The sequence below is a fragment of the Rhinopithecus roxellana genome, chromosome 6 (assembly GCF_007565055.1).
Source record: "Rhinopithecus roxellana isolate Shanxi Qingling chromosome 6, ASM756505v1, whole genome shotgun sequence".
In the NCBI taxonomy this organism is placed as follows: Eukaryota; Metazoa; Chordata; class Mammalia; order Primates; family Cercopithecidae; genus Rhinopithecus; species Rhinopithecus roxellana.
The window spans coordinates 58,090,785-58,109,224 of NC_044554.1; the positions used below are offsets into that span (position 1 = coordinate 58,090,785).

General features: G+C 38.2%; 2 protein-coding genes across 7 annotated transcripts in view; one reads left to right on the forward strand and one right to left on the reverse strand.

The window, feature by feature from the left end:
• CYREN (cell cycle regulator of NHEJ) overlaps positions 1 to 14,455 on the forward strand; it is a 75,266-nt gene extending 60,811 nt beyond the window's left edge. Inside the window, exon 2 of the mRNA XM_030933105.1 lies at positions 12,188 to 14,455. Within this exon, the coding sequence (XP_030788965.1) occupies positions 12,188 to 12,196 (9 nt within the window). The 3' untranslated portion in view covers positions 12,197 to 14,455. The remainder of the gene's footprint in view (positions 1 to 12,187) is intronic.
• AGBL3 (ATP/GTP binding protein like 3) overlaps positions 1 to 18,440 on the reverse strand; it is a 149,565-nt gene that overhangs the window by 23,834 nt on the left and 107,291 nt on the right. The gene's annotated exons all lie outside the window — the stretch shown is intronic.

Consider the following 18,440-nt stretch of genomic DNA (forward strand, 5'->3'; position numbering starts at 1 on the left):
TAAGGAGGCAAAACGAGATCTAATTAAACTTAAGAGCTTCTGCACAGCAAAAGAAACTATCAACAGAGTAAACAGGCAACCTACAGAGTGGGGAGAAAATATAGGAATCTGACAAAGGTCTAAATATCCAGCATCTATAAAGAACTTAAAGCAATTTACAAGAAAAAACCAAACAACCCCATTAAAAAGTGGGCAAAGGACATGAACACTTTTCAAAAGAAGACATACATGTGGCCAACAAGCATATGAAATACAGCTCAATATCACTGATCATTAAAGAAATGTAAATCAAAACCACAATGAGATACATCTCACAGCAGTCAGAATGACTATTATTAAAAAGTCAAAAAATAACAGATGTTGGCAAGGTTACAGAAAAAAGGGAATCTTATACACTGTTGGTGGGAGTGTAGATTAGTTCAACCATTGTAGAAAGCAGTATGACAATTCCATAAGGAGCTAAAAACAGAATTACCACTCAGCCTGGTAATTCTATTACTGGGTATATACCTAAAGCAATATAAATCATTTTATCATAAAAATGCATGCATATGTATGTTCACTGCAACACTATTCACAATAGCAAAGACGTGGAATCAACCAAGATGCCTAACAATGGTGGGCTGAATAAAGAAAATGTGGTATACATATACCATGGAATACTATGCAGCCATGAAAAGAATGAGATCATATCCTACGCAGGAACATGGATGGAGGTGGAGGCCATTATCTTTAGCAAACTAGTGCAGGAACAGAAAACCAAATATCCCATGTTATCATTTATAAGTGGGAGCTAAATTGTGAGAACACGTGGACACAACAAGGGGAACAACAGACACTGGGCCTACTTGAAGATGGAGGGTGGGAGGAGGGAGAGGATCAGAAAAAGTATCTATTGGGTACTGGGGTGATGAAATAATCTGTACAACAAACCCCCGTGACATGAGTTTACCTATATAACAAACCTGCACATGAACCCCAAAATGAAAAGTTTAAAAATAAAATAATATCATGATGAACATCCTTACATTAAAAAAAAAAAAAAGCAGTTGAAGCAGTTGAAGAAAATTACAACACAAAGAATGGAGAAAATGTGCTAGAGACGTGGATGAGGTTGCAAGAGCTGAAATGTAACCTATATTCCTTAAATTTGGAATTGAGCTAATGTAGATTCTCAGTCTGCCTGGCTCTGCTTATTTATACCTGTCCAGATTCCAACTTTCAGTGAGATATGATGTGACTACAGATATCTAATTATTCCCCTCTCAGTCTCCTTCTGAGATGGAATGTGAAAAAGAGGAAACTGACTACCATGAGAAAACAGTAGGGATTATGGGTTTCCATATGTCAGAAACTTGAAGGTCTTTCTATTAAATACAGTGCAGATGGATCAGATAAAACTCCTGTAGGCTGATTTTTAAAAATCTCTCCTAAGAAAAAGCAGCATGCATATTAAGAAAATAAAGAAACACCAGAAACATTCTATAAACATACTGTAACTCATATGGATGAGAGTTTGATTCAAGAACAGATTATTGATAGTTGTGAGAGTATATTTTTGACTTCATTTAAAACATTTTCTATATTCCTGAATATAAAGAAACTACTATAAGGAACTCCGAAACTACTATAAGGAACTCCCTCTTAAACCTATCACTCAGCTTCAATAATTTGATTTCTTTTTGCTGCAGTGATTGATTAATATTTAGAATCTACCAAGAGCATTAAAAGAAATGATTATAGACAGCTAATATAAGCAGAAAATCTATGCAGGTGAAGCATGTTCCAATGAAAGAGAAGTAATTCCTGGAATGCCATGACTTATTTCAAGGTGCGGATGGTCTGGCTAAGTAGAAGAGTGGATTCTGCTGGAGTATTGTGTTTGTGTTTACCAAGTTCAAAGAAGAAATGACATAGGTATAAAACAAGGCGTTTATTGGTTGTACATTTGGTAAATTTTTTCCAATGTGTCTCATGCATTTTAAGTTTCTTAACAGTGTCTTTTAAAGAGAATGATGAAGTTCATTAAGCAAATTTTTCTTTTATGATTGGTGTTTATGAGTACTACTGGAGGAGTCTTTTCTTATTCCAAAACCACAAAGATTCTCTCCCATGCTTTTTCCTGTGAGTTTTTATAATTTTAGCGTTGATATTTAGATCTATGATACATTTTGAGTTAATTTTTTTGCTATGGTGTAAGACAAGGGTTAGTGTTAATTTTTATATGAATATTTAAGAGCCAAACAGATGATCATTTTATGATCTGGAGATGGGAGATGGGGTAAAACCTTCCAAGCATTAAAGCAATTAAAAAAAAAAAAACCCATGAGAGAGGACCAAAGTTCTCTCATACTGAAATTACTCTTGGTGAAAATATAAGCCTTCATGAAATGGTCTATTGGCTTGTCATAGCCACATAATACTGAGAACATAAGTAAGTGAGGTGCATTATTTTGAGATGCATTTTTTTCAATGCTTTGGATTATGTCAATGGAGTATAAAATTATATTGGCCAATTATTCCACATTGTTATCTTTGATATTATTAACACTTTTCAAGAATTAATGAATAGAATAACTGTTTTTGATAAAACACTTTAGGGAAGGTAAACTAAAAATGTCAATTCATTCCAGAAACAGAAGAAAATATTATGACAATTATCATTTCCATGGTAGTCCAATTTTTAAGACCTAATGAATAAACTTTATGTTCCATTGAAGGTCAGCAGATAATATTTAAGTAATCACAGATTTGGAGCAGGTGAATTTGACTTTAGCCTTACTTGCTATAGTTTAAACTAACATGAATTACCGTTGTATTAGTCTGTTTTTATGCTGCTGATAAAGACATACTCGAGACCGGGTAATTTATAAAGCAAAAGAGGTTTAATGGACTCATGATTCCATGTGGCTGGGGAGGCCTCACAATCATGGTGGAAGGCAAAAGGCACGTCTTACATGGAAGCAGACAAGAGAGAATGAGAGCAAAGTGAAAGGAGAAACCCCTTATAAAAGCAATGGATCCTGAGACTTATTTACTATCACGAGGACAGCATGGGGGACACCGCCTCCATGATTCAATTATCTCTCACGGGGTCTCTCCCACAACATGTGGGAATTATGGGAGCTACAATTCAAGATGAGATTTGGATGAGGGCATAGCCAAACCATATCAGTCCACCCTGGCCCCTGCCAAATCTCATGTCTGCATATTTCAAAACCAATCATGCCTTCCCAACGGTCCCCCAAAGTCTTAACTCATTTCAGCATTAACTCAAAAGGGCAAAGTCTCATCTGAGACAAGGCAAGTCCCTTCTACCTGTGAGCATGTAAAATCAAAAGCAAGTTAATTATTTCCTAGATACAGTGGGGGTACAGGCATTGGATAAATACACCCATTCCAAATGGAAGAAATTGGCCTAAACGAAGGGGCTAAAGGCCCTGTGCAAGTCTGAAATCCAGCAGAGAAGCCAAATCTTAAAGCTCCCACATGGTCTCCTTTTACTCTGTGTCTCACATCCAGGTCATGCTGATGCAAGAGGTGGGTTCCCATGGTCTTGGGCAGCTCTGCCTCTGTGGCTTTGCAGGGTACAGCCTCCCTCCCAGCTGCTTTCATGGGCTGGCAATGAGTGTGGCTTTCCAGGTGCATGGTGCAAGGTGTCAGTGGATCTACCATTCTGGAGTCTGGAAGACACTGGCCCTCTTCTTACAGCTCCACTAGGTAGTGTCTAGTGGGAACTCTCTGTGGGGGCTCTGACCCCCAGCACCCACATTTCCCTTCCACACTGCCCTAGCAGAGGCTCTCCATGAGGGCCCTGACCCTGCAGCAAACTTCTGCCTGGACATCCAGGCATTTCCATATATCCTCTGAAATCTATGTGGATGTTCCCAAACCCCAGTTCTTGACTTCTGTGTGTTTGCAGGCTCAACACTATGTGGAAGCTGCCAAGGCTTGGGGCTTGCACCCTCTGAAACCATAGCCCAAGCTGTACCTTAGCTCCTTTTAGCCATGACTGGAGCAGCTGGGATGTGGGACATCAAATACCTAGGGTATACATAGCAAGGGGGCCTTGGCCCCAACCCATGAAACCATTTTTTCCTACTAGACCTCTGGGCCTGTGATGGAAGGGTCTGCTGCAAAGGTCTCTGACATGCCCTGGAGACATTTTCCCCATTGTCTTGGGGATTAACATTTGTCTTCTTGCCACTTATGCAAATTTCTGCAGCCAGCTTGAATTTCTCCTCAAAAAATGGGGTTTTCTTTTATATTGCATGGTTAGGCTGCAAATTTTCTGAACTTTTATGCTGTTTCCCTTTAAAACTGAATGCGTTTAACAGGACCCAAGTCACCTCTTGAATGCTTTGCTGCTTAGAAATGTCTTCCACCAGATATCCTAAATCATCTCCCTCAAGTTCAAAGTTCCACAACTCTCTTGGGCATGGGCAAAATGCCGCCAGTCTCTTTGCTAAAACATAGCAAGAGTCACCTTTGCTCCAGTTCCCAACAAGTTCCTCATCTCCATGTGAGACCACCTCAGCCTAGATTTCATTGTCTATATCATTATCAGCATTTTGGTCAAAGCCATTCAACAAGTCTCTAGGAAGTTCCAAACTTTCCCACATTTTCCTATCTTCTGAGCTTTCCAAACTGTTTCAACCTCTCCCTGTTACCCGATTTTGGGTATCTTTACAGGAGCACCCCACTTTACTGGTACCAATTTACTGTATTAGTCTGTTTTCATGCTGCTGATAAAGACATACCAGAGACTAGGTTATTTATAAAGGAAAAGAGGTTTAATAGACTCACAGTTCCACATGGCTAGGGAGGCCTCACAATCATGATGGAAGGAAAAAGGCACGTCTTACATGGTGCAGGCAAGAAAGAATGAGAGCGAAGTGAAAGGGGAAACCCCTTATAAAACCATCAGATTTTGTGACTTATTTACTACCATGAGTACAATATGGGGGACACCACCCCCATGATTCAATTATCTCTCACTGGGTCCCTCCCACAACACATGGAAATTATAGGAGCTACAATTCAAGATGAGATTTGGGTGGGGTCACAGGCAAACCATATCAACCATAATGGACTATATTAGTCAATATAGTCATCAATAATATGAACTATATTAGTCTTCAATTAGTTAAGGGCCACTCTAAAGAATGAGGAAGTATAAAATGGTTTCCAACTGAAAACCCTATGTCTAGGAAGCAGAAGTTACCAGAATGCCTTTTTGTTTTCTTGGTGGGTAGTGGTGAGGATGAAAGGCATCAAGTAACAGGAAGTATTAGGAATACAGCAATTGTTTTTTTTAAGGCTGTATTAAACTGAAATAATTTCCTTCTATATTCAACTCATATGCAAATTAAATAAAGCAAGTATTTTTCACAGACAGCACTAAAATAGCTATCGATCCCATCTTTTTACAAAAGTAGTTCCCATGATCCAAGTTTCACAGGATATGTTAATGATGATATAGTGAAAACCATCTTTGTATGTGTGAAAATCTTGAACAATAAAAACCAGTAACGACCTTCTGTTGGTATCCTTGTCTTCTCAGTCCAAGTAGAAGTTTGTTTGCCCATAGGAGACTTCAAGGATGTCACTTTGAAACAGTTTCCAAACAAATCAGTTCCTTTGAGGGGAATTTTTTTCCTAGATTGGCCTCTCAGTGATTTCTAAAAAATGTTCGTGTTGGTCTTTGCTATGACTCTGAGTCATACTTTGGGAGATGAAAAAAATTGGGTCCTCTGATTTCATTGTCAACAGTAAACTACTCATGTAAGAGTAATGTAATAGCTATGTTATATTTGCATATTACGCCTCAGGGTATGCAAAGTCTTTTAATACATTATCATACTTGGCGCTCTGATCAGTCTCATGATGTAGGCAGGATGGCCAATGTTATTCTCATGTTACACAAGGGGAATCAGAGAGGTTAAGCTATTTGCTCAAGATCACATAGCTAGTAAGGGGCAGAGGCAGGTCTAGCATTCACATCTAACTTCAGTACTTTTTCTATTACCTTCTTTTGTCTTGATACATCATTTGATTTCTTTCCATAGGACATGATAAATAATACATGTTTAAAAATTAAGTCAGTTTAAAATAATCAATTCTAGATCCAAGTAAAAGTAGGCCCAAAGATGCTTTACATGTTGGTCTCTTACCTAAATTTCTATATTTCTGGGGCAAGAGAGTCTACATCTTTCATCAGAACCCATTTTATTAACAGAAACTAAGTTTTTAGAAGAGAAGCCAGGAAGGAAGAAAGGATATACCACGGTCTCTCTGTTGCACAAATCTAGCTGGTTCTCAAATACTTACCTATGGTTACCTATTCCACCGTCCAGACAGTTGTTTATATTATTCCTAAGTAAGGGGAAACTTGCCAAGGGTGATAGAGATATAATAATTACTGGTTTAGACAAAACTATAAAGTTTGTCTGTTATATTTGATTTCCCATTCTCTTCTTTCTCCAGTTTTTAGTATTATTCTTATCCCCCCATGACCAGTACTCCAGTTGCTACAATGGATAGTAAAACATTTGATTGTCATTCATTCTAAAGTGCTAAATGATTATCTTATGCCAGCAGTGTTTCTTTTTAAAAAGAGAAACTCGCCGGCCGGGCACAGTGGCTCACGCCTGTAATCCTAGCACTTTAGGAGGCCGAGGCGGGCAGATCACGAGGTCAGGAGATTGAGACCATCCTGGTTAACACGGTGAAACCCCGTCTCTACTAAAAATACAAAAATTAGCCAGGCGTGGTGGCGGGCACCTGTAGTTCCAGCTACTCTGGAGGCTGAGGCAGGAGAATGGGCATGAACCCGGGAGGTGGAGCTTGCAGTGAGCCGAGATCCTGCCACTGCACTCCAGCCTGGGCAACAGACCGAGACTCTGTCTCAAAAAAAAAAAAAAAAAAAAAAAAAAAGAGAGAAACTCAGACAATGCAATGCTAAATGCACAGAAATAAATACCTAACTAGATTTTAAGGCATCTATTGGGGTAGTCTGGGGATATTGAAATCTTCTCAGAACCTGCTAAAACACATCTTGTGGCGCACTAGGTATAAAACTGACCTAGTCCCAGATACTATGTAGAATATGAGGAGACATCTGATTAGCAATGGTTATCCAAAAGGTCACTTTTACCTGTTGCTTTAGCTCAAAATCAAAATCTCATAAGACAGAGGAAAAGGTATAAGGTAGTCAGGTAGAAGAAATCAAGTACAGTTCTCCTACCTCAAATATTTTTTTAGAAGCCAAGAAGGGGCTTGTTCAGGTATTTTCACTAAAAAAGAGAATATTCCATAAAACATCTGAAGTTAGGTTTTAAAAATCAACAAGACTTAATTTTTAACTTTCTTGACAATTACTTCATCCACATATTTAATGGCTAGTTTAATTGCGCTTATCTTCAATTAACCTACCATTGTTTCATTCAGACACACAAAATATATGTGTACATATTTTCCCTGGAAGCCTTTAAATTAAACTGTTTCAAGAGAACAGCAAACAATATAAATACCTAACCTATCTAATAAGTGTTAAACATTTCAGAACTGAGTATATCTATGTTAGAATCTATGAAAGACAGTGACAGGTACACTAAGGTGACCAACTTTTTAGAGAGCCAATCTAGGACACAGATATACCAGGCCAAAAATAGTCTAATATATAATAATTGCATACACATAGTATTTTAAAATAAAATATGAAAATAAGTGTTTAACATTTTTATTATTCTGTATTATTTGCTTTGTTGTTATATACAGGCAATTATTTAGGCAAAACAACAACAGGACTAGGTAACAGTGGCAATTAGTAGTAATAGAACAGATTAATAGTATGTGTGAGAAAAGTGATGTTTTTATAATGTTTCTCTCCTCTGATACAGATTTTAGCTCTTTAGTGGATATTTAAGTTTTATATGTCATATTATTATTGTATATTCTTAGGTTATAGATAAGACCTTTTGAAAGATCAATGTAAATATTTATTAAAAACTAACAAGGATATATTTCTTAGTATCCCATTATAAAGTAGGATATTTTTGCTCTTTCTGTTTCTTTTTCCAATAATACTTCTTTGAACTGCCTGCAGTCTTTGGGATATCTTTCTTCGATGTAGTGATTAAATAGAATACACTTGAATGCCAAATTCCCCGTGATAAGATCTGCTCTTATCAAGCCCACATTACACGGCTCTTGGTATCATTCCAATGCAATGACATCAAGTTAGATATCCTGTCAACAAAAATGTTTTGAGCATGGAATACAGTTGGCATTGTTTGTGTGGGCTCCACATCCGTGGATTTAACCAACTAAGGATGGAAAATATTTAGGAAAAAAATGCATCTGTACCAAATGTGTGCAGACTTTTTTCCTTGTCATCATTCCCTAAACAATACAGTCTCACAACTTTTTACGTAGCATTCACATTGTGTCAGGTATTAGAGGTAATCTAGAGATGATTTAAAGCATACTGGAGGATACGCATAGGTTATATGCAAACACTATGCCATTTTAGAGCAGGACTTGAGCATATATGCAGATTTTGGTATCTGTAGGAGATCCTGGAACTAATCCTCCATGATACCAAGGGATGACTGTATTTAGACTTTACTTATTAGCAATGGCCGGTATTTAGACTTGTAGGAATTGGTTTCCAGCTTTTCAAAACTGTCCACTCACTTAGTATCTATAGACCTATTTTGGTAGACTAGCTGTTTGCCATTTAGTCCCTTTGCATCTATAAATTTGTCATGTAGGGTTCCATATCTAAAATGTCCTGTTTATAGATTATCTAAAGCACATTGAATGTCACTATAAGTTAAACTTCTCTTTCTCAGGGAAAAATGTTTTTAAAGCACTGGGTAATTTGAACTTAAACTGAGCATAGATTACAAATAAATTATAATTTTAGTACTGTTTAACTTGTATGCTCCTTTCTAGTGACATATTTTTGAGTTCTGAGTCAGTCTTATTTCCTCCCAAATGCCATTTTTTACCATACATGTCTTTGTCACAACCTACATATAATATCAAACAACTCAGGCACATGTCTAAGGAGGATATCTTCTTCCATTTCTATAAAGTCAGAAGTCTCATTCAGTGCTTCTGTATGTTTTCAGGAAATTAAAAAGTGACCCCAAACTTTTATTACAAAAACCTCAATGTCACAGGCTAGCAAATCATACCCTTCACAGTACAACGTGTGGAAGACATTTAGTGGGTAAGATCTTTTCATTTTCTTTGATAAGAAGTTCACAGACTGAATGAAACGTGCCAAAATTTACATTTTCACTGCCAATAATGCAGATTGATGAGCAAAGTCTAGTCAGTATTTGGACAAAATATTAGCGAGCAATATTTGGTTTTATGTTTTCTTTGGTTTCATTAAAATATTCATAGAAATCAGGATTATTTGAAACCCTGCTTTTCAAATCAAAGTACCTAAAAGCCATGGGGATTTTTTCTTCTGTTGCCATGATTCAGTGTATCACTTGATACACTGTAGAAAACATTATTGCTGGTAAGATCTGACAAAATGAGCTCTACCCTTTAAGAAGCCAACACATCTTTTACAAAATTTTCCCTTTATTGACCCACGGGATATTTTAGTTGTAACCTTTGAACCAGGAAATGTAATTTTACGTTGTTTCATCAAGCAATCAAGGGAATGAATGATGTGATAAGCATTCATTTGTGTGGTATGCCCAAGCGAATCCACCAGCTATTATATTCAACTGAGCATTGGTATCTTCTTGGGTCATAAAAACACTTTCAATTGATTTAGAAGTACTTGCTTGTCTCTTCCAGGACTCCCGAGGTTCAGTCTTCAAATGTGCTTTCACATCCTTTCCTTTATGATGCACAGTCCCAAATTCTTTTCTGCATATTTTGTCATATGCTGTATTTTGGGTATCTTCCTAGTTGTATATGTTCTTCCACCAGTCGTTAAAAGACTAGCCATATATATCCCTCCTTCCTTTACCCTTCCTTCCTTCCTTCCTTCCTTCCTTCCTTCCTTCCTTCCTTCCTTCCTTCCTTCCTTCCTTCCTTCCTTCCTTCCTTCCTTCCTTCCCTTCTTTTCTTTCTTTCTTTCTCTTCTTTTTTGGTGATGTTCTATTTTGGGTATCTTCCTAGTTGTATATGTTCTTCCACCAGTCGTTAAAAGAATAGCCATATATATCCTTCCTTCCTTTTCTCTTTCTTTCTTCCTTCCTTCCTTCCTTCCTTCCTTCCTTCCTTCCTTCCTTTTCTTTTCTTCCTTTCTTTTTATTTCTTTCTTCCTTCCTTCCTTCCCTCCTTCCTTCTTTCTTTTTTTCTTTTCTTTTCCTTCCTTCCTTCCTCCCTCCCTCTTTCTTTTCTTTCTTTCTTTTTCTTTCTTTCTTTCTTTCCTTTCTGTCTCTCTTTCTTTCTTTCCTCTTTTTCTTTTTTGGTGATGTTTGGGCCATGCTGGCATTGGTATTATACTAATTTTCTTTTCATTGTCTGAACTCTTAGGAAACATGATCCCAATATTCACAACACTGAAATTAAGTTAGTTCTATATAAGCAAAACAGTAAACTCACAGGTAAAGTCAAAGATTAATTTTTTTTGAGAGCGAGATAGAGTCTGTCTCTGTCACCCAGGCTGGAATGCAGTGGCACTATCTTGGCTCACTGCAACCTCCGCCTCTCAGGTTCAAGCAATTCTCCTGCCTCCGTTTCCCAAGTAGGATGCACTACAGGCATGTGCTACTACACCCAGCTGATTTTTGTATTTGTAGTAGAGACAGGGTTTCACCATGTTGGCCAGGCTGATCTTGAACTCCTGACCTCAGGTGATCTGCCTGCCTCGGCCTCCCGAAGTGCTGGGATTACAGGCGTGAGTCACCGCGTTCTGCCCAAAGATGAATTGTTAGCACTCCAGATTGCAACACACTTAAGTTGCACGTCAGTCCACCTCTACTCAGAGTGATGCTCCCCTGGATGATCCATTATTGTGAGTAGCAAAAATCATAGTTGCCAACATCAGCGGTCAAGGGGAAAAAAAGTGACGGTGACTTTGAATGGTGGATAATCTATGATGTATCCAATTAGCACAAAAAAAAAAAAAAAAGTGTTGCTTCCATTTTCTATTTTGGGGAACTGAAAGCAAAGATAACATATGGCTTTTGTATTTTCTTGCCTTTTAAAATGCTTTAAAATCTTTTGTTGGTCATAGGACAGTGAGTAACAAAAACTGAAGTTAATAGGCCTTTACTATGGGGTTTTATATTAATCTGACAAAGAATTAGACTGTTTAATGTTTGCTGTAGCCACTGGTATCGAAGGCTTAGAATTCCTCTAGGATCTTTGTTTTTGTCTCTCCCGTTGTCTTTAGGATTTCCGAAGAACAACTTATCAGATAGAATCTGTGTCTTTCTTGTTGCTCTATCAGCTGTAAGCCACTGTGATTATACTGGAGTCATGTTGGTGTGGTGGTAAGGTATGGGGGAGAGGAAGTATCCTATAAACTTATTTTTAAATCTCAGTCTAAGTGGGCCTGTGTTCCTGGGCTGACATTAATAAGTGTTTCTTAGCTTTTCTTCCTCTGACCCTCCAGTGAGACAGGAAGACTACAGGAGGTTGGAGTTGCAGAAATATCCCTCCCCCAAAATGGGATAAGGTTCTGGTAAAGCCTCTTCACCTTGTGAACTTAGCAGAGTTCCAGGCTTAACATCAGTGACTATCTTGGGCTACTGACTCCATGCTGAACTGCTGATGAACTTTGAGACCAACAAGGGAACTATGAAAACCAAATTCCTTTGCAAACATCTGTGCTCTCAACAATACAAGGGAATGGATCCCAGTCTTGAAGGGATTCTGTATATAGTTTTTCCTTGCCAGCTGATGTAAATGCACCATGCTACTAATGATTAAAGCCTTCTTTGTTTGGTAAACCAGTGAAAAATCTGACAAACAACTTATGTAATCTGTATAAATTCCTATAAATGTAAGGCCTCTTGCCCCTCCTGGGTGGTATGGTCTCTGACTACTACCCAGGTTGCAATTCCTATTCTGAATAAATGCTTCATTTGTCTCTAACCTATTGATTTTCTCCTTTTAGAGTTAACACCCTAAGAGAATAGGCCCTTGTTATGGAGAATGCTTTGGGTGTATTTCACAATGTTTACTCTTCTTCTCTCCTTCCCAGAGCAACTAAGAGGTCTTTCTTGGCTCTATGAGAACCTGGTGGGATTCCTGAAGATAAAGTCCATGAAAGTGAAGCTCCATACAAGACTATGGCCACCAGGAGTTTCTCACTTTCAAGCTAATGTGCACTCAGCCTCTGGCAATTTGTTAAAATCACTGTTTAAATGTTCCTACCAGTTTATGATTCTAGCAGCTTCTGCTTCAGACAAGCAGATCTCAGCGGTGACTCCCTGGATTCGTCTGTCTCTTCAGATTTCAGGGTGAAGGTTTACTTGTCAGCCTCTGTTCTCTGATGGATCCAATAAGTTGCTGATTTTTAGTTTGTTCGGCTTTTTCTTGTAAGGACAGGAATGTTGACTTTCAAGCTTTATTCATGTTGGAGCTAAAACGAGAAGGCCCCTTACTGTCTGCTTAAACAGTAAGTCTATGTTTTCTTCTAAGAGTAGTTTTAACTCCTACATTTGTTTCTATGATCCATTTTCAATTATTTTTAGTGTATTATATAGGGAACAGGGCCAACTTCATTATTTTGCATGTAGATATCCAGTTGTCCCAGTACAATTTGCTGAAAAGACTATTTTTTCCCCCATCCAATTGTCCTAGCATCTTTGTTGAAAAATCAATTGAAATATATATAAAGGTTTATTTCCATATTTTCAATCCTATTTCATTTATCTATATATTTACCCTAAGGCCAGTACCACACAGTCTCGATTACTATAGCTTGGTAATCAGTTTTGGTATCAGGAGTCCTCAAACATTGTTCTTTTTAAAAATTGCTTTGGTTATTCTGGGTCCTTTGCATTTCCATATAAATTTCAGGCTTGGTTTATTAGTTTCTGCACAAAAGGTCGCTGACATTTTGATAGGGATTGCACTGAATCTGTCAGTTTGAGGAGTATTGCCATCTAGCAATATTAAATCTTCTGATCCATGACCATAGAGTTATCTTGCCATTTATTTAGAGCTTCTTTAATATAGTTCAACTGTTTTTTGTAGTTTTCAGTTTATAAGTCTTCTACTTCTTTTGTAAAATTTATTCCTAAGTATTTTGTTCTTTTTGATGCTAATGTAAATGGAATTGTTTTCTTAATTTCATTTTCAAAATGTTCATTGCTAGTGTATAGAGGTTTATAACAGGTTTTTGAAGATGTAATTCACATACCATACAGTTCATTCATTACAACTGATTTTTGCCTATTGATCTTTTATCCTGCAACCTTGTTGAACTCATTTATTAGTGCTAATAGTGTGGTATGTGTGTGTGTGTGTGTGTGTTCCTTCAGATTTTCTGTATACAAGAACATGTATTCTACAAATACAGATGGCTTTGCTTTTTTCTTTCTAATCTGGATGCCTTCTATTTTTATTTATTTTTTTGCCTTATTGCCCTGCCTAAGCCTTCATTATAATGTTGAATAGAAGTGTTGAGAGTGAATATCCCTGTCTTGTTCCAGGTCTCAGGGAGAAAAGCATTTAGTCTTGCACTACCAACTATGACATTAGCTGTAGAATTTTTGAAGATGGCTTTTTTTTTTTGGTAGAGGAAGATTCTATCTTTCCTAATTTGTTCAGTGTCTCTTTTTTATCATGAAAAAAATGTTGGATTTTGCCAGATACTTTTTCTGCATCTATTGAGATGACCATGTGTCTTTTTATTTATATTCTATTAACATGATATATTATATTGTTTAATTTTCATAATTCCATATGTTAAACTAACCTTGCATTTCTGGGATAAATCCTATTTGGTCATTGTGTATAATCCCTTTTGGTTTGCTAGTATTTTGTCTTACTTTTTCATTCTAATTCTTAGTAGATATAGAAGTTGGTTTAAAAAAAAGTTCAATTTATTTGGTCCCTGAAACCTTAACAATTACCTTTTCTGAGGAACCTTTTCTGATTTGCTCCTACACACAAACAACTCCCATGTAATCCCATAACACAGTAAGTAGTATTTGTTTCATATTACTATGTCTATTGACTTGTCACCCACTCTGCTATATTTTATTTACCGTTGTACCCAAGTATCTAGCACAACCACTCACTATTACAAGTTGGCACCTCTGGGAAGGAGAGAAACATCAGATTGTTTTAAAAGAACGTGAACAACAATGGAAAGATTATGTAACAAAGGTTGAATATAAGAGAGTGGCTAAACCATAGAGTAGTTTCAGGATGATTAAACCTCAAATAAACTAAGACTTGAAGAAAATGTTGACAACAAAATTTTACATAACTATATTTAGAATAAAAATATACCAGTGAATGTTCAGATTTATACTTTGGAATTATTTTGTAATACTTATGGGTGACAAAGAGCAGAGTTCCTCAGCTCATAAGTTACTTTTCTCTTTTCTATTAAACAGAGTTTTCCTCTAACTGGAAAGGGGAGAATAAATATTCAAAGAGATGAGAGAAATCATAAGGCTCTGAATGAGTTCTCCCATCCCAGACATATTACATTACAAGTAAGGAAAACATTTACATATAAGATCATAGAACCATTGACAATAGTCTTTTAAGAAGTCAAGGAAGTGATTTTCCTTTCCACCCTAAATGCCCAACTTCTCAGTTAAGACTACATCATGATTTAAGAATTAATTTATTTAAGAAATCATTCTTGCAGATTTCCAGGTGGATTAGATTCCCTTCGCTGAGCCAGCAGACTAACTTGTACATAACTATGATTCAATCTATCTCACTCTTATTTTAAGGAATTGTTTGAATCTTATTAAACCTTGGTGCTTATGCTTTAAATGATGAGTAGCTAGTCTAGCTGAAGAGAGGGAGAAGTATGTTTCAGGCAGTGAAGTCAGTATGAGCAGAAGCAAGGAGGTGAGAAGACTGATATACGGTGAGGCAACAAGATCATCTTTGTAAAGGTCAGGGTCACAGGATCACTGGAAGTCTTTCATGTCATGTTAGAGAACTTGGTTTCTATGCTGCAGCTAGAAGTTGTCAAAAAAAAATTTTTATTTCTCAGAGCAGTGTCAGCAAGATGGCTGACTAGAAGACCCTAGTTCGCACCCCTCAAAAAGAACAATGAATAAACAATGAATAAACAATTACACTTGACCTGTGAACAACACAGGTTTGAACTGTGTGGATCCACTTATACATAGATATTTTTCAAGCAAATATGGATCAAAAATACAGTATTCAAAGGATGTGAAACCCGTGTACATCAAGAGTCAATTTTTTGAAAATATGGGTTCTACAGGGCTGACTGTGGGACTTGAGTATGTGTGGATTTTGGTATACATGGGGGTCCTGGAACAAATCCCCCACATATACTGAGGGGCAACTATATGTTTAATGAAAATAAGGGAGTGCACCAGAGTGCATGAGAGGAGTGACAGAAACCCTGGTGAGTGCAGAAACTAGGGAAAGCTATATAGAAAATGGAAGGAAACGCCAGGCCTCTACCACCCCATCCTCCAACCACGATCAGCTGGGAACCAGGAGGAACTTCTTCCTACAGCAAGGAAGAGAAAGCAAGAGGATCCCAGCAACCTCCATCAACACAATGGATACCCATTGACTTCACCACTGGAGTCTCCTGCATTCCTTACAGGCACAGTTCTTCCTCACAGCTGAAGGAGCTTCCTGGACTCCACTAGCTGTGCTCTCCACAGAGAAGGAGCTGTCATTTTGGAACTGGAACTACAGCAGAAGTATGTCTTGCACCAGGAGTAAGTAGCTATAGCTCCCCTTCATCCCTGAGACTAGGCTCTATAGAAACACCCCAGGGCTGGTGGTCCAACATCCTCAAACTGAGCTCCCTGAAACTCAACTGAAGCTGTTACACTCTCCCTCCCCTTTCATCCTTAGGGTGAAGCTTAGGTTGTACCCTGCCTCCTGGGAAAACAATACCTTGGCTGCTCAGTGTAGTCATGCCTCCGCAGTGCCTAAGTTAAAGCAGTACACTGTATCCCAGGAAATGGTGCCTTGGTCACTCAGAGTGGTCATGTACCCCAGTACCTAAGCTGCAGTAGTGCCCTGTATCCCAGGGAAATGTTGCCTGGGCCACCCAGAATAGTCACAGCCCCCAGCCCTGAGCTGTAGCAGTACATTCCGCTTGGAGGATTGGTGTCTTGGCTAAGCTGAGCAGTTGTGCATCCCAGGACTGAGCCGACGTAATACCCTGTGTCCCAAGGAAATAGCAGTGGCTGAGCTGAGACACCCCACCTTACAGGCCAAACAACTAGACTATTCTGTTTCCCTGGAGTTGAACTAGTCCCTTAGAGTCTGAGCTGCTGAGATACCTCCTCCCTGGAAAATGGAGTCATTGCTCTGCTGGGCCCTCTAGGGCCCTGATGACAGCTGTACTTCACCACTCTGGGGTACTTGCACCTGGTCTCACAGAGTCTGTGATATACGGACCCTCACTATTCCAGGGTCTAAAGTCACTACTACACAGTGCTTCATCCACTGGAATCTGGGTTATCACTGAGTCCTATTGCCTCAGGTTCCTGAATTGTAACCATATCCTGCCTGCTGGGCTCAAACTTCCAGAGTGCTCCTTCCTCCCCAGAGTCAGGCCAGTGCTGAGTCCAGCTTAGGAGTAGAATCACAGCTACAACCTGGCCCCATGGGATGCTTCAGATTCATAGACCCTGGCTCTGTGGGGGAACCTACATCCAACACTGCCATAGAGAGTGAACATGCACCAGAAGATCCAGGTGCCACAATAGTTTCATGAGTCCTTGAATCTAAGGCTGTGGTCCCACAGCCACTCCAAGCACCTGCACCTGGAACCCCATACCACTGCAGCTGCTTGTAGGTTGTGTCAGGCCTGACAACAAGAGGGATCTCTTCAGCTAAGTCTCCCCAGTATGGGGAAAACAAAAATAGGAAGACCTCAAAAGCCCTTAAGAGTGAAGAGATTAACAACTTTTGCTGCTGCTGCCACAAACCTCTACAGCCTATACCACTGAGGCAACCACAGTTATTGCTTATGTTGAACACAGACGAAAACTTCATGGAGACTATACCACTGCACCTATCCAGAAACAAGTCAGCACATCCTTCCCAAATAGCACACAGATACCCAACTGCAGGTGAAAGTTTCTCTACAAAAGCCACTCTGGAAAGTTTGGAAGGGGCAGTCATTCCACCAGATGCACAGGCATCAATGCAGGGACACAAACAACCCTAAAAAGCAAGGAAATATGACACCACCAAAGAACCATAATAACTTTCATAACCAAACTCCCATGAAAAGGAAATCAACAAATTGCTGGAAAAAGAATTCAATGAGAAACTGAGGAAACTCAATGAGGTACAAGAAAATACAGACAGATAATTCAGTGAAATTAGGAAAGCAATTCATAATATGAATAAGAAATTTAACATAAATAGATATAATAAAAAAGAATTATCACAGCTGAAACATTCAATGAATGAAATAAAAATTACAATAAAGAGCTTTGATGGCAGACTTAAGCAGAGGAAAGAATCTCTGAACTTAAAGACAGGTAGTCTGAAACACCCAGTAAGAGGTTAAAAAAAAAAAGAAGAATGAAAAACAGTGAAGAAAGCCTGCAAGACATATGGGACACCATTAAGCAAACAAATATTTATATCATGGGAGTTCCAGAAGAAGGGGAAGGTGTAGAAAACCAATGTCTTGAAATAATAGCTGAAAACTTCCCAAGTCTGGGGAGACATATGAGATCCAGATCCAGGAAACTCAAAGCTTCCCAAATAGTCTCAACTGAAAAAAGGTCCTCATCAAGGCACATTATAGTCATATTGTCAAAAGTCAAGGACAAAGAATTCTAAAAACAGCAAGAGAAAAGCATCAAGTCACACACAAGGGAATCATCATTAGACTAACAGCAGATTTCTTTGCAGAAACTTTACAGGCTAGAAGAGAATGGGATTATAAATTCAACGTGCAGAATGAAAAAAAAATTGCCAGTCAAGAATATGAGACCCAGCAAAGGTATCCTTCAGACATGGGAGAGAAACAAAGTCTGTCATAGACAAGCAAAAACTGAAGTAATCTATCACCACTAGACTGGTCTTACAAGAAATAATCTAGGGAATACTACATTTTGAAGGAAAAAGATAATCACTATCATTAAAACATATAAAAGTATAAAACTCACTGGTAAAACAGATACACAAAAGAGAGAAAAGAATTAAACCTTATCAGTATAGAAAACCATTAAATGACAATGATAAACAATAAGAAGGAAAAGATCAAAGGACATACAAAACAACCAGAAAACAATAAAATGATAGGA